The 14,254-nt window shown below is 55.9% G+C and overlaps 1 protein-coding gene across 1 annotated transcript in view; it reads left to right on the top strand.

Moving 5' to 3' along the window:
• Positions 1–14,254, top strand: part of PTPRN2 (protein tyrosine phosphatase, receptor type, N polypeptide 2) — a 500,467-nt gene that overhangs the window by 92,093 nt on the left and 394,120 nt on the right. Inside the window, exons 8-9 of the mRNA XM_012658102.1 lie at positions 1,898–2,283; positions 5,183–5,269. Coding sequence (XP_012513556.1) covers positions 1,898–2,283; positions 5,183–5,269 — 473 coding nt within the window. The remainder of the gene's footprint in view (positions 1–1,897; positions 2,284–5,182; positions 5,270–14,254) is intronic.

Genomic DNA, 14,254 nt, shown 5'->3' with positions numbered 1-14,254 from the left:
GGTTAGTAATTCTCTTGACAGGTTATTTCAGTGGTTTGTGGTTTAATGTCTGTTAGCAAGAACTGGAAGAACACGTCAGCAACTGTTGTTCTCAGTGTCCACCAAACGTGGCAGGATGCTCTGAGTCGTGGCGGGAGAAGCGTGGTTGAGCAGCACGTTTCCTGACGGGGCCGGGGGGACACCGGCCGTGGCCGAGGGCAGCAGCCCGCCCTGCCCTCCCCGTTACCTGCAGGGGCGCAGGTATCAAGGCCGGGCTGCGGTCCTGCGTCCGCCGTGGGGCGGAGACTGCCTAGGACTTCGACAGCACAAGCGTCCATCCTCGCTGCCCTGAATTTTGATTTACTTCCGTTGTTTTTGGTATAGTTTCAAGCAATGTTTTTCAAAAAGGGTATTGGGTGTCATAATTTTGAGCTCTTATTTATTTAATAGTATCTTCCTTTTCTTTCTCACTTGAAACACTCTAAGTGAGAATGTCATTCCTCCTCCTGTCCCTACTCAGTGACTTAACTGCTGTGCACTGCAGTCATTCAGGATCCAAATCTGAGCAGTTGTTTCCGTCAAATTGCGATTTTGTTTATTCAGAAACACAAAAGTAAAAGTTGTGACTTTTAGTTAAAAAGGGAGCGTTTTTCTTTTTAGTCCTTCCTTAATTTCCTGACGATGCGTTTTGGTAAAGTGAGTCATGAAGTAAATCAAGGTTCCCTGTTTGTGTCTAATGTGATGGCGTACCTGAAATTCCAAAGTTAAAAATCACCCCACTGTGTGGACACAAGCCTCTTGCGATCGTGTCGCGGAGGTGCCCTGGAGCTGCCATCCTTCTCAGGGAAGCTGTGGTCGCAGCCCAGGAACGAGACGGCATCGTTGCCGTCCCTTAGACCTGAGCTCAAGCCAGTGCCAGTCACGACCTCTGAGATCTGGTAAAATTGTTTAATACTTAACCTCCGTGAGCCCAGAGTCCACAAATTAGAGACGAGACCAGGACAGCATTCGCGGGGCTGGGTGATGATTAAATGAGACAATTTGCACAAAGCAAACTCGTGTCTCACACGTAGTCAGTGCTGAGAGTTGTCACTGTGAGTTTACTTCCCAGCCTGGGTGCTCCTTGAGTGGTTCTGAGGCTCCTCATCCAGGAAGTGAAGTCGGGGTGGGGCAGGCATTAGCCACAACGACAAAAGACCCCCAGATGTGGCGAGAACACAGTTGCACGTCCCTGTGACAAGCTCACTTGTGGGTTAATCTCTTTGTGCCTCAACTTTCCCACCTGTGAAATGGGGTCCGTGAGTGTTTGCGGCTCTCAGGTTGCCGGGGAGATTCAGCGTGTTTCTGCGTGTGAGGTCTCAGCACAGAGCCTTGTCTGTAGTGCCAGAGCGCAATACATGCAAATCGTTAGTATTAATCATTATTGGTTATTGGAATTAGGTGTTCGCCGCCTCTGGGGGGGAGTGCGGTCTTGCGATCACACAGGTTACTTTTTAAACTATCAAAGCTGAAGACTGACGCTGACTCTATGAAGTCAGATTCTTCAGAAAGGGGTGTGGGTGTGTGTGTAGCATGTGCATGCATGTATGTGTGCATGTGTGAAGTGTACGTGTATGCTTATGTATGTGTGGTGCGTGCATGTATGTGTGCCGTGTGTGCTGTGTGTGCGTGTATGGACGTGTTGGGGGCGGGGGAGAGAACGCTCTCTGAGCGATTCCGACACACACGTGTCCTACATTCGGTTGCTCATCTGGACGTAGCTCTGAGCACAGACTGGGAAAGCTGGACCCTCACCCGGTGCTTCGTTTCAGGTCGCCAACGTCATCCCACAGGGGGTGACTTTGTTGCCAGGGTCCCTTTGGTGCTGTGTGTCCCGTCCGCTCGCAGACGTCCTCTCACAGGGGTGTCCTTTCTGCAGGTCACTCGTTTGAGCGCCACCCTTGGGGACCTCTTGCAGGACCCTGGGTCTCAACCACTGCCTGATGCCCCCGGCCTCGCCGAGCCCTTCCCAGCAGAGATGAAGAAGTCGGCGCACCCTGCAGCTCCCGTGTCTTCGGAAGAGGAGGACGCGGGCGTGGAAAACGTCCGGAGTCAGACGTACTCCAGAGACCTGTCGGAGAGGAAGCCAGATCTGGAGCCCGCAGCCGAGGGGTTTGGGCAGCTCCAGAGCAGGACCCAGGGGGCCCTGTGGGATGACAGCCTTCACGCAGGAGCGCAGCAGCCCCCCGGCGACGCCCTGCAGCTGCAGGTCAAGGCCTCTGGGGAGGAGGAGGAGGAATACGGCTACGTCGTGACAGACCACGAGTGAGTAGGGGTCCTGGCAGGCCGTGGGTGGGGCCTCGCTGACGCAGGGGATGCTTTCATGTTTAAACGCCTTTAGCCAAGAGAACTGAGTGCAGGAGGCCCCACAATCTTGTGTTGGGGGGTAGCCAGGCGCCAGCTGCAGACACCCCTAGGGCTCCCGGGCTGGGCCCTGGGGTCGAGGGCAGTTCTCTGGCGCAGATTAAACAAACCAACCAAGCAGAGCCCTTGCTGGTCGCCCGCGGCAGCAGGTCCTCGCTGGCAGGTCTGAGTCCCTTCAGGGCTGCGGGTGTGGAGGGCTGCGCAGGAGCGAGGGACCGTGCGTGCCAGGTGGGGCTCGGCCGGACCTGCTGCGTGCTGGCCTCGTGCCTGGGTCTCATCGCAGCCGTACAGGCATCAGGGATGGGGGCACCTCAGCGAGGCCGGCCGCCCGGCGGCAGCATGTTGCTCCCTCTGTCTGGATCTGAGCTTCACGAGGGGAGAATTCAGCCCTCCCAGGCCAGCGGGTGACAGGTGGCCGCCCTCTCCCAGGCCGTCTCCCTATGAACCTGACATCTGATGCTTTGTTTTGTATAAGTTTTGTGTTTTCGTCAAGTAGCGGGAGCAGCGATTCCAAGAGAAGAATGCATCTGGCTGGCGGCACACGCACCCGTGTGTGTGTGTGTGTGTGTGTACGTGTACATGTACGCGTGTGTTGTGCAGGTGTATGTGTATGCGCATACGTATAATAACGCAGCTTCTCAGCAATAACATGCATTTGTTAGGTACTTCCTCCCTAGCGCAGGAGCCCATCACGTCGCGACGCCTGTTCGCAGTGGAGGAAGGAGCCAGAACCTCCCTCCTGCTGGTTGTCCACGCTCGGCCTGGCACGTTTTTGCCACGCCGCAGCCACGGTTCCCCACTGAGGCGCAGCTGCACACCGCAGTGGGGCAGGAATATTTCATGTTGTGCTCAAGCCACAGAGTATTACGGCCAAATTAAACTTTAAGACTATTTCCAGCTGCACGTTGGTCTTAGTGGTATTTTTAGGTAATTTATGAGCAGCTGAAACTTCAGGCTCACACCAGAACACCGGCTGTTTCTCGGGAGGTCCCGTGTTTATTAAGACAAGCCCCCCATTTCCAGCCGCTGTGCGCAGACAAAACTCCATGTCTCTGTCCTCGAGCTCCCGTCCCTGGAACCAGGAGCTCCTGGCGGGCGCCTATGTCTTCACTGCCGCACCTGCAGAGAGGTGCAAACAGGCACCGACAGGTCCCGTGGGGGCTGCGTTTCTGCGCCGTCGAAGCCGAGGCGGGTCCCTGCTCGATGACTCTGTGACGCCACCGTCACAACAACCTATCCCTGACTGTAACTCTCCAAACACCCCGTGTGGTGTGTTTCTCCCTTCCCTGGTGAACGTTGCTCTGCATGTGTGTGGTGTGTGTGTCGTGTGTGGTTGGTATGTTGTGTGGTTTGTTGTGTATGTGGCATCTGTATGTGGTGTGTTGTATATCTGGTGTGTGTAATACGTGTGTGGCATTTGGTCTATTGTGTGGTCTGTGATGTGTTATGTGACTTGTATATGTGTTGTATGTTGTGTGGTATTGTGTGTGTGATGTGTGTATGTGGTGTGTGTAGTATGCGATATGTGGTGTGTGTTTGGTGTGCGTGGTATGCAGTATATTGCATATGTTGTGTAATGTGTGTGTGGGATATGGTGTTTGGTGTGCTGTGTTGTGTGGTGTGTGTGAGTGTTGTGTTGTATATGTGGCGTGTATTGTGTGTGTGATGTATGTTGTGCTGTGTGTACAATGTGTGTGTGGTGTGTGGTATGTTTCATGTGTGTTGTGTGTGGTGCGTGTGGTGTGGTGGGTGTGTATCGTGCATGTGGTGTACGTGCCAGTGGGTCTGGGGGTGTCGGGAGGAGGCTTCCCCAGGCGAGAATCGCCACGTGGTCCCCGTGGACCTGCTCAGGAGTCGGGGCCCCAGGCGAGCCCGCGACCACGGGGAGGGCCCGAGCGGCACAGGGACGTGTCGGGATCTGTCCATTCTCGCACTGGTCTGGTCCATTGTTGTACGTTGGCGTCTTGGCTGGTGTGTCCCCCACTGGAGTGTGAGCCCACGAAGGCAGGGCCCGGTCTTTCTGCTTCCCGGAGGATGCGGTGCCCACAGGTCCCAAACCCCCGCGAACGAGGAGTGAACGCGTGTGCTGCGCTGGGTTGAAAGCCTCTGCCTGCGACACGGCTCGTGTACAGCACTGTGATTCTGTGTTTCTTGAAGTGGTCCTAACAGCTCCACAGACAACTGGGGGTTTACGCAACCGAATTCTGCAATTCAGGATTTGTACTTGGAACTTCAGATTACGCCTGGGCACCGATCGCTGCCCCTTGACGGAAGAGCCGGTGGCCAGGGGGCCTTGTGGGACGTCGGTGGCCACGGAGCCAGGCCGGGTTCTCCTGCCTTGTTCACAGAGCCGCGCTGGCGGGCGTGCACCTCGCTTCCTGTGCGCCCGTGTGCTCAGTGTCTGCATCTCCTTCCACTGGCGCAGCCCACTCTGAAGTGAAGCCACGTAGAATAGCTGTGCTCTGTGGTCTGACAGCCCTGGCAGAGCCAGCGTGTCCCTGTCCCGTCCTCCCTCTGCCTCCCTTTCCTCACCCTACTCCACCCGAGGCTGAGCCGCTGGCTTGAGGGCCTCACTCTGCCCAGCATCTCCATTCGCACCTTGTTGTTTTCTTACTGCTGGAAATTCAGGTGATTCATCACGGCCAGGAAGCAGCTGTGCCCCGTGCATGTGTGCACGTGTGTGTGCGCGTGTGCGTGTCTCGGGCAAGGGAGTGGGTGGGGGCCTCCGGGGGGCTATTAGCTCTTGGGACTGATGGTTCTGTTTGGTAATGTGGCTGCCCCCCTTGCCGTCCCTCCACAGCCCCTTGAGCCCGGAGAAGGGGAGGCAGCTGATGGAGGACCTCGCCCACCTACTGCACCTGCCGGCTGGCGCCTTAACCTACACCGGGTAAGTACCTCGGCCACACTTGGGCCCAGACAGTTCCTGAGGGGCAGAGCTGGGTGCCCGGGGCTCTCCTGAATGGCCCCAGAGTGGACTGTTTAGGACAGAAGACAGGAGAACTCCGGTGGGCTTTGGGGGTTATTCGGTGCAGCTGAGCCTGCGTTTAAATGTACGACGACAGTTGCTGAGGCCAAGGTTCTCACCCTGGGGCACTAGAATCACCTGGAGGCTCTGGAACATTCTGTGCCCAGCCCTGCTGTGAATGAGTGAGAACCTCTGGACGGCCCACACCACAGACACTCAGTTGATACTTATTGTGCACCTGCCGTGTACGCAGCCCCATGACGGGCTGTCAGGAAACACTCTGCTGTTTCCCGGGGTGGGAGCTGGCTTTGGGACCTCAGCCACCAACTTGCCCACGGCACAGAGCATCCCCGGTCTCACTGGAAACCGGGGTTAGAGAGTCGTGGGTGCAGGGGGCTGGTGTGTGAGCACACATGAGGGGAAGGGTGGCCTCCTTCCTACATCCTGAAATGTGTGTTGTCACTGAGAAAGGGAGTGTGCATGGGTGACACTTGGAGACGTGTTGATGGAACCCGAGAGCTGGATGCTGAGGGCAGAGGTGCTCCCTGGGGAGTGCCTGGGTTTGGAGATGGGTTTGAAAGGCAGATTAGCAAACGTGGAGTGAAACACTGAGGGCTGAAGTCAGAGGCCTGCCTGAGCTGTCCACTCACGTGGACATGGGAGCAGGAGTGCGCTCTCTGCACATCTGCAGACACCGTTTGTTCCCTGGTTTGGTCACAGCTCAGGCCCACTGGGCACCTGCTGCAGCCACCTTGCCCTGGGAACTGGGCATCCCTGTGAGACACACGGCCCCTGCTTAAAACTGCCAGTTATTGGGAAAAGACAGAAAAGGGTGTGGGCAGGCAGTGTGTCAGGCACTAGGGGACATGAAAGAGGAAGCACCCCAACTACCTGGGGACCGGAAGCTTCTAGAAGTAGACATCTGAAGGCCATGAGGAGGTGTCCGGCAGAGAGGAGCAGCCCACTTGCATCCCAGAAATGCTCACTGTGACTCCCCACGTGGCATCAGGCACAAACACACAGCCAGTAGTACTTGGAAGGGAATGACCACCTGTGGGCAAAGGCCTGGCGGAAGGGACCTCTGTGCCTTCAGGACCTGAAGGGAGCCTGCCCCACCTGCAGTGCTCAGGGGCACAGCCCAGGTGAGGAGTGCCCGGCAGGTAGAGAAGAGCCACCTGAGCAACCCATAGCCAGTGACAGGACCCAGAAAAAGTGGATAAAATGAGATGATCTGACTAGTGCTGAGAAAGAACATGCCCTGTGCAACCTGAGGAAGATGGACTGGAAGGCCAGGAACAAGGAGAGAGTAGGTGAGTGGGAGGACAGGTGCATGGGGCTGCAGTGGGTGGATGTGCAGAGACCCAGGTGAGGAGGAGGGCAGGTGCATGGGACTGTGGCTGATGGTGCTGGGTGTGTAAGGGGTGGTTTTCAGAAGCCAAGGGCTCTGGGAGGGCAGAGGTTGGGGAAGCAGCCTGATGGGTTGTTTGATAGACATGTCACCTTGGGGCACCTGGAGCACTTCTACAGGACACTGTCCAGGTGGCTCAGGGCACGGAGTGAGTAGATGGAGATGCTGTAATTGTGCCATACAGTGGACAGAAGGTCCTAGTTTCTGATGTGATCGTGAGATGGAGATAAAGGAAGAGAAGGGGTGGCAGCAATGTGGGGCGCGTGCCCCCTTATGTGTGTCTGAGAACCACAGAGACAAGTGTGTTGGCACTACCCTGGGTTCCTTTGAAGAAGGTCCCAGGGCAATATTTTGGGTTTCTAGGGAAGCAGTATTAACTCTCGGCAACGATGCAGGACAGTCTTCACAGAAGTTGCAAATAAGAGAGATTTCCATGACCCAAAAGTGCTAAGAGGTTTCCAGGACCTAAAAATGTTTCTCCCCATGCTCATGGGGAGAGAGGACAGGAAGTCACAGAGCCTGGGTTTATGGGATCCAGGGAAGTGGCTTTTCCTCTCTGGGCCTGAGATTTGTATTCCATAAAGTAAAGCTGTTTGCCTACTTGGTCTTTAGTGCTTATCCCAGCTTTAATCTTCTATAAATCGGTGATCTGGGTCACTGGTCAAATAATCTAACACGTACTATGTTGATTTTTGGGGGGAAAGTACAGGTCATGTAATAGGTTCATGCCCCACATGTGGTCTCTCCCAGGCAGAGGTGAGTGTGTGGAGGGGGGCTTTGTTCCGTCAGACCCTTGGTGAAACTCTTTCCACCAGTGTTACATGGGTGCCCACATGGCGCACCTCACAGAGCTCAGCTGTGTTGGGAAAGGGCTAGAGTTTCTTCTGCTGGATGATCCACTGAAGGTGTTGCTGTGGAGCTGGGGTGGAGGTGGGGATGTTGCTGGGGTGGAGGTGGGGTGGATGGTGGGATGGAATTGAAATATAGCTGGGGTGGAGCTGGAGTGGAGGTGGGGAGGATGGTGGGGCGGATGGTGGGGTGGATGATGTGGCAGGAGGTGGGGCAGATGGTGGGGCAGATAGTGGTGCAGAGGTGGGGTAGATGGTGTGGCAGAAGGTGGGGTGGGTGGTGGGGTAGATGGTGTGGCAGGAGGTGGGGCGGATGGTGGGGTGGAGGTGGGGTGGATGGTGTGTGTGGAGCTTGGGTGGAGGGTAGTGGCTGTTCCTCCGGGCTCCCTCCACTCCTCATAGGCCTCCTCCAGGCTCATTCTCTCTCTTGGCTCCAAAGACTAGCTCCAAGGCCACTTGTTCTGTCCCTAGTGCAGGGCACCCTGCATTCCTCAGTCCCACCATTCCTAGGAAGGCTGCGTGCTGCTGTTCCGCGTCTCTGTTCCATGCTCCTTGGCTCGCTCATCTCTCCATAAATCTCTGCTTTTTTGTAGCAGAGACTTGGTGTACCCACCATGTCGATTGTGAGGTGTCATCCAGGGCCTTTCCGGGCATCTTTGGGCCTGGGCCCACCTGACCTCTCCTTGTCCGCATCCTGACCTCTGTCAGGCCGGGATGCTCCGACCACTCCCTGCAGGGGGTGGTGAGAACACACAGGAAGGAGACCGCAGAGTGTGGTGCTATGAGACACCTCCCCCACGTGCTGCCTCAGACCCATCTGTAGGGGCCACGAGGAAGCGTCTCCAAGGTGCAGACCACACTGTGGCTGAGTGAGACGGTGTGACCTTAGGGCGTCACTGAGGGCTGTGCGCTGCGCCCCACGCTGGGTCGATGTCCACCATGGAGTGGGGGTCGCTGCACTGACCAGGTGCAGAGCAGGGCAAGGAGGGAGGGGCTCTAGTCCCTGCCCAAGCAGTCTGCCGTCTGGCCAAGAGACAAGTAGGAAAGTGCTAGAGAAGCTTCTAGAATCACAGAGTCATCAGTTGCCAGTGACCTCAGGCATGCGGAGTGCATCTCAGGTCCCGGGCACTGAGGCTGGCAGGGGCTCTCCCGGCACCCGATAGAGCCATCCGGCCGTTAGTCCGGACGATGTAGTTTGTCCGACAGTGTTTGAGTCTCACCACTGTGCGGCATCTTCCAAGGTCTGAGCCGTCATTTCGTTGTAAAGGATATTACCTTTTATTTTGAATATAAATGACCCAGAGATTGGGGAGCGGGCCCAGCCTGGTGTAGACAATCCCTGGGAGTCCCCTAATGCACGCCTGGGACTCCCCAGAGCAGAGGGGTCTGCGCTGTTCCCTCCCAGGAGCGGAGGCTGGTCATCTGCTCCAAGCTGGGATCCGGCGGCCTACACACGGGGTTTTTAATTCAGCAGGTACCTACCCAGCGCCACTCGCTCTCTTCCCCACGCTGGGGCGGGCAGAGCTCCTGCTCCTGGGGAGAGAAGTGAACAGTGAGCGGGAGCCCGGTGACCGGGGTGCGAGAGGGAGGGGCAGCTGTCCGGGTGGGGAGAGGATGCAGTGGGGACAGGCCCGAAGCTCCGGAGGAGCGTGGTCCCTCCTGAGTGCTGGGTGCCCCTGACGAGTCTACAGTTTTCTGGTTAATTTGTTGAAAAGTCCCTCCAGCTGGGTGGAGGGTGGTTTCCAGGGCGTGCATGGAGGCTGCGGTGACTTTGGGACCGCTGTGGTTTCTGGGAACCGACTGTTATGCGTGACTTACGCTCTCATTACTGTAAACGCTCGAGCCCTGAGCACAGGGGACTGTGTGTCTCCAAACTGCGTGGGCCCGCGGCGGCTCTATTCCTGTCTGCCCGTCAGGGTCCTGGATGGTTCTCTGTGAAGCTCCTTCCCAGGCCGCTCACTGGCCCCTGCCCTTCTCAGGCCCGTCTGTGTCTCAGAGATGAAGTCTGATCCTTGCTGGCTCCACGGCCTCCTCTCAAGTCCCCCGTCCCGCCGCGTAGAGTCCGCACCACACCCTGGGTCTTGAATTACTGTGTGCACGTGTGTGTGTGCGTGTGTGCACACGTGCATACCTGTGGTGGGTGCTGTGCCCTTCAAGCATACAAGCCTTGCCCATGTGTCCTGAGAATCTCACCCACACACGCCTAGCACATGTGCCAGCTCACAGGACTGATGCAGGCGTGGGCGTGCCCTGCCGGAATTGCAGAGAGGGGCAGGGGTCAGCGCAGGGCAGGACCTGGACAGCACAGACAAGCGGTTTGCGTCCGAGCGCATTCGCTGTGGGTTGTCCTGGGATGGGAGAGGTGGGCAGGCCACACGGGCTGCCCCTTTCAGACGTCATCTGCATTTTTATGGAAGCGCTAGTTGTGCTTAATGTGTTTTGTTAATGGTTGTGTAGCTGTCAGATAAATTCCATTATTTCTTATCACATCATTAGAGACCATTAAAGCGGCGTTAGCTGATGCAATTTTGCCAGCAGCCGCCACGCCAACAGTTGTGACTTTATACTCCAATCGCGGCTGTCGGTGGCGGTGCTGGCTGGTGCTGGGGCTGCTGTCTGTGCTCCTGGGATGAGGGACCCACAGCAGACCCTTCTGGGAGCCCCACATCCCCCGTGGGACAGGGACAGGCCCAGGGTCGAGTCTCTCCCAGACGGCTCTGGCTGAGCCTCCAAATCAGCCGTGTGGAGAACCAGGTCAGCCGCACACACGAGCCAGCACGCCCAATGCCGTGATCAGTCTCCACGTGCCGTCATGGCGTGAGGCGTTTACTTTCTCGTCTGCGGGGTCTGTGGGCTTGATGAGCTCAGTCTCCTTGTTCTAGGAGACAGCCACCGGAGCGCAGCGGTGGGGATTCTTGTCAGTCTCCCCGTGCACAGCCGGTCCTTGCACATCCTGGCGCTGCCTGGGCCTCCGGGGCCTGCGCCCTGTGAACTTGGGACCCTGCGGGCCGGAGAGAATCCCTGGGGTTCGCAGGCTTTGGAAAGTACGTTCCAGTTCCCTGGGGCAGAGCCACGTCTCTCTGCGTCAAGGAATTTATGGAGACGTTAACCAGGAGCAGAGACGGGGTGAAGGGTGGAAGCTGCCCTTAACCCGCTGGGTCCAGTCTGGTGTTCTTTGCAGGACGTACCAGTGTGGAGATTGCGCTTGGGGTGCGTACGGTCACTCTCAGCCAAGTGCCTCCAGCAGCAAACCCAGAGCCCTCAGAAGGGTCTTGGGAGACAGTGCTTGCATCTCAACTTGGTGTATCCACTACCCGCAGACTCTGGCGCTCCCCGGGACCACCTGTGTGCAGGGTTTGCTGAGAAGTGAGGGGACGGGCCTGGTGTCCTGGAGGGAGGCTTCCTTGGAGCAGGAGAGTGGGCTCTGAACGCAGCGCCTCGCGGAATGTTGCAGATGATGGCTAAGGTGTGAGCTGGTGGCTCCAGGCAGCTGTGCGTGGCTTTCCTTTGAATCAAGAGTATCAAGGAAATGTCATGATATGTCAAAACGGCCCCAGTCCTGCTTTTAGACTAAGGTGAGACAGCAGGGAAGAGCTGCTGTGTGTTCGCAGATCTGCTGGGAGAAAGATTGCCATTTCTCATTCTAGGCAGCCCCCTGCGTTGGTCAAAGTATCCGTATGCAAGGTGTTGATCGAGTGTGAAATGGTGTCACAGCCTTCCCGAGCCTCGGCTTCCCCACGTGCCGCAGGGGAGCGTGTGGCGTGGACCCCGCTCTCGGAGGGCCTGCACCTGGCTGACTTTCTGCTGTTGCCACCTTGAAACTCCTAAAATCCTTCAGCAGAGGGCCCCACGGGTGGTGGAGCTGCCCTTGGGCTCGGGGCAGGGTTGTGGAGTCTACGCGGCAGTCCACAGCGAGGGACTCAGCGCTGGAGTGCACGTCCGCAGCCCACGTCTGCCACGCGGTCGCTCTGCCGTGGCTACGTGGTCGTTAGGGAAAGACAGCTCTAAGTACCCCTAGTGGGTCCAGACTGGCAGGAATAACCCACTCAGTTCTTTTTCCTAGACTTCTAAATGAAGCCTCAAGTAAACATGGGCACTGCGTGTTGGGTGGGGGAGCCCAGTACTTAGCAGTGCCTGACGTTCTCTCGTGACGACACTTCCATCTGTGAGGTCGTGGCTTTAGCTTCCCGGTGAACTGTGTGCTCCTGGAAGGCAGGGCCGGTCTGAATTGCTCAGCAGTTGTCTTCAGTTACATTGTGTGTGGGTCACAGTGTACACAGTATGTGTACATGTGTGGGTCAGAGAACAAGGGCTCGATGATTGTTGAGTGAATGAGTGAGTAAGTGAATGAGTGAGTGAATGAATGAATGGATTGGCTCTGGACTCAAAGGCACGTGGGTTTGAGTCTGCTTCTCTCCGATCCTGCAAGACCTGGGGCGGGTTCCCCAAGCCCCCCGGCCTCGTTTGCTGGTCTGTGGAGACGCGATGATGACGTCGACATTGTCATGAGCGCAGGTACCAGGCTCTCAGTAAGGGCTGACTTCTACGAATCATGTGCTAGCAAAATAATAAAGCGTTGTTGAAACCGAGAACATGTAAACACTTGCAAAGGTTGGATTTACATGGAAATAAAACAACGTTGTGGTAAAATGCACGTTTGTTACGACCTGTGCAGTCAATGCTGGATGTCCCTGCCCGGCGCTGCTGTATCTTTCTCACTGGAGCAAAGCAAAACTCACCTTTCACTCTTCCGATTTGTCTCTTGCTTCCAAGACGGTGCAGACGTGCTGGTTCCAGCGAGGCTCTGGGGCAGGTGGGCCGGGGCACTTTACTTGGGACCTGTCTCCCATGGGGAGGGCCCGACGGGGCTGGATTGGACCCCACAGCAGGGAGGGAGGCTGGACCTGCCACCGACGCTGGCCCACGAGTGTGTGTGACACAACATCAGGGCGAAAACCCAGGTCCAATCCCAGGAGTGGGGAGGTCCCCGCTTTCTGCCTTTGCTGTTTGTCGCCCTACAGCACAGGACGGCCATGGGCCCAAACCTCTGAGGTTTCAAGAAAACGACTTAGTCCCGGTTCTTAGGTGAGCACGTTTATTTCTAAATGTTTGTCACTAATAATTCAGTCATTTATTTGTTTAATTCATTAATCTTTAAGCAGCGTGAGAGTCAGACAGTGTCACAGAAAACACAGATTAGTGGCCCCGGGGTCCGCCAGGAGTGAAGGGCTCTCTGCTGTGCCTGGGGACGTGCACATCGGGGCTGGCAGAACAGAAGGCTCCTGGGACGGGTCACGTCTCCTGCCAGCTGTAACAGGAAAATAGACTGCCATAGAATTAGAACTAAGAAAATGCTTTTAAAGTGCAAAGGCAAAGCACAAATATTGAATAGTCTGTTTTCTTTGAAATATTCCATGAGAGGAGAGTGCAAGGCAAGGCATTCCCTAACACAGAAAGGAAGCCCCAAATTGCACATAATCTCAGAGGAACTGCAAATAAGGTACAATCTGTGTGGGGTTGCACTTGCTCAGCCCTTTAAGAAGATAGAGCATGGTCAGCGATTATGTTTCTGCTAAAGCTAGTTACGCTCCGTTATCTTGGAGCAACTCGGTGAGTCTCAGTTTCCTGCCACGTTCAAACAGGAGCTGGTTCTCTGTCCTTCCTTCTCTGTAAACCCTCAGGTTAGATGTTCTGGACAGTCGCTGCCTAAAGTCTGGGAGGCAGGATATGCAGCTATGTGGAAATGTGGTAACAGGGCGTATGTTTTAGGAATGCAAGTGCGCAGCCTGCTGCCCACGTGGGGTTCCAGAGTCTCACAGCCCTGGTGTCTGCTCTGCAGTCTGACATAGCTGGCACGAGGCTTGCAGAGCTGATGCTGCAGCAGCCAGATGTAAACGCATTTTTCTGCTCCTTCGGTGGGCAGCTGGGATTAGCCCTGCACAGACTGTAGGCTTCGCCAGGGAGGGATGGGCAGGGAAGGAGACTGGGAAGGCGGGAGACTGGGAAGGCGGGAGATGCTTGGAAGCAATTCAGGGAAAGAGCGTGAGCGGTGTGGGTCCAGCCCAGGCAAAGTTAGGAAAGGACACTGCCAATGCTCCTGTGTAGATTTTACGATTATCACAGTGTTTTACTGAAAGATCTCAGCTGAGAATCAAGAAATCGTCATTCCCGTGGTGGCACTGATGTTAAAACTGGACTATTTGGAGCTAGTCCCTAGGCTCCATGCGTTTTATTTCTTCACCTGTAAAATGAGGGCGTTGCCAGATGAGCCGCTCTAGGTCTGAATCACGTGACTGTGCTGTTTAGCACCACCCCCGTACATTCTCTTAGCGTGTCTTGCTCCAGGCCAGCTGCAGTGTGGGTGCTGTGTGTGACCCCCGTGCCTCTGCCTGAGTGCCGACTGAGGGGTCAGAAGTAGAACACGTGCCAGATGTAAAGGATGCCCCTGCTCTTGCCGGGACTCAAATTTATATTCAGCTCACACAGGAAGTCTCCTACGTCATTCTGATTTTGTCTAATAACATTGAGACTTCTATTAGCACTTTGTTTCTCTTAAATTACTACTAAGTAAGGAACTGAATGAGCAATTCACTAAATATATAGTCCACAAGATGAGAAAAGTTAACGTAGAATGATTTTTAAGCCATAGAT

Source organism: Propithecus coquereli, unplaced genomic scaffold (assembly GCF_000956105.1).
Source record: "Propithecus coquereli isolate 6110/MARCELLA unplaced genomic scaffold, Pcoq_1.0 Scaffold571, whole genome shotgun sequence".
Taxonomy (NCBI): Eukaryota; Metazoa; Chordata; class Mammalia; order Primates; family Indriidae; genus Propithecus; species Propithecus coquereli.
This window is presented reverse-complemented; position numbering and strand designations above follow the sequence as displayed.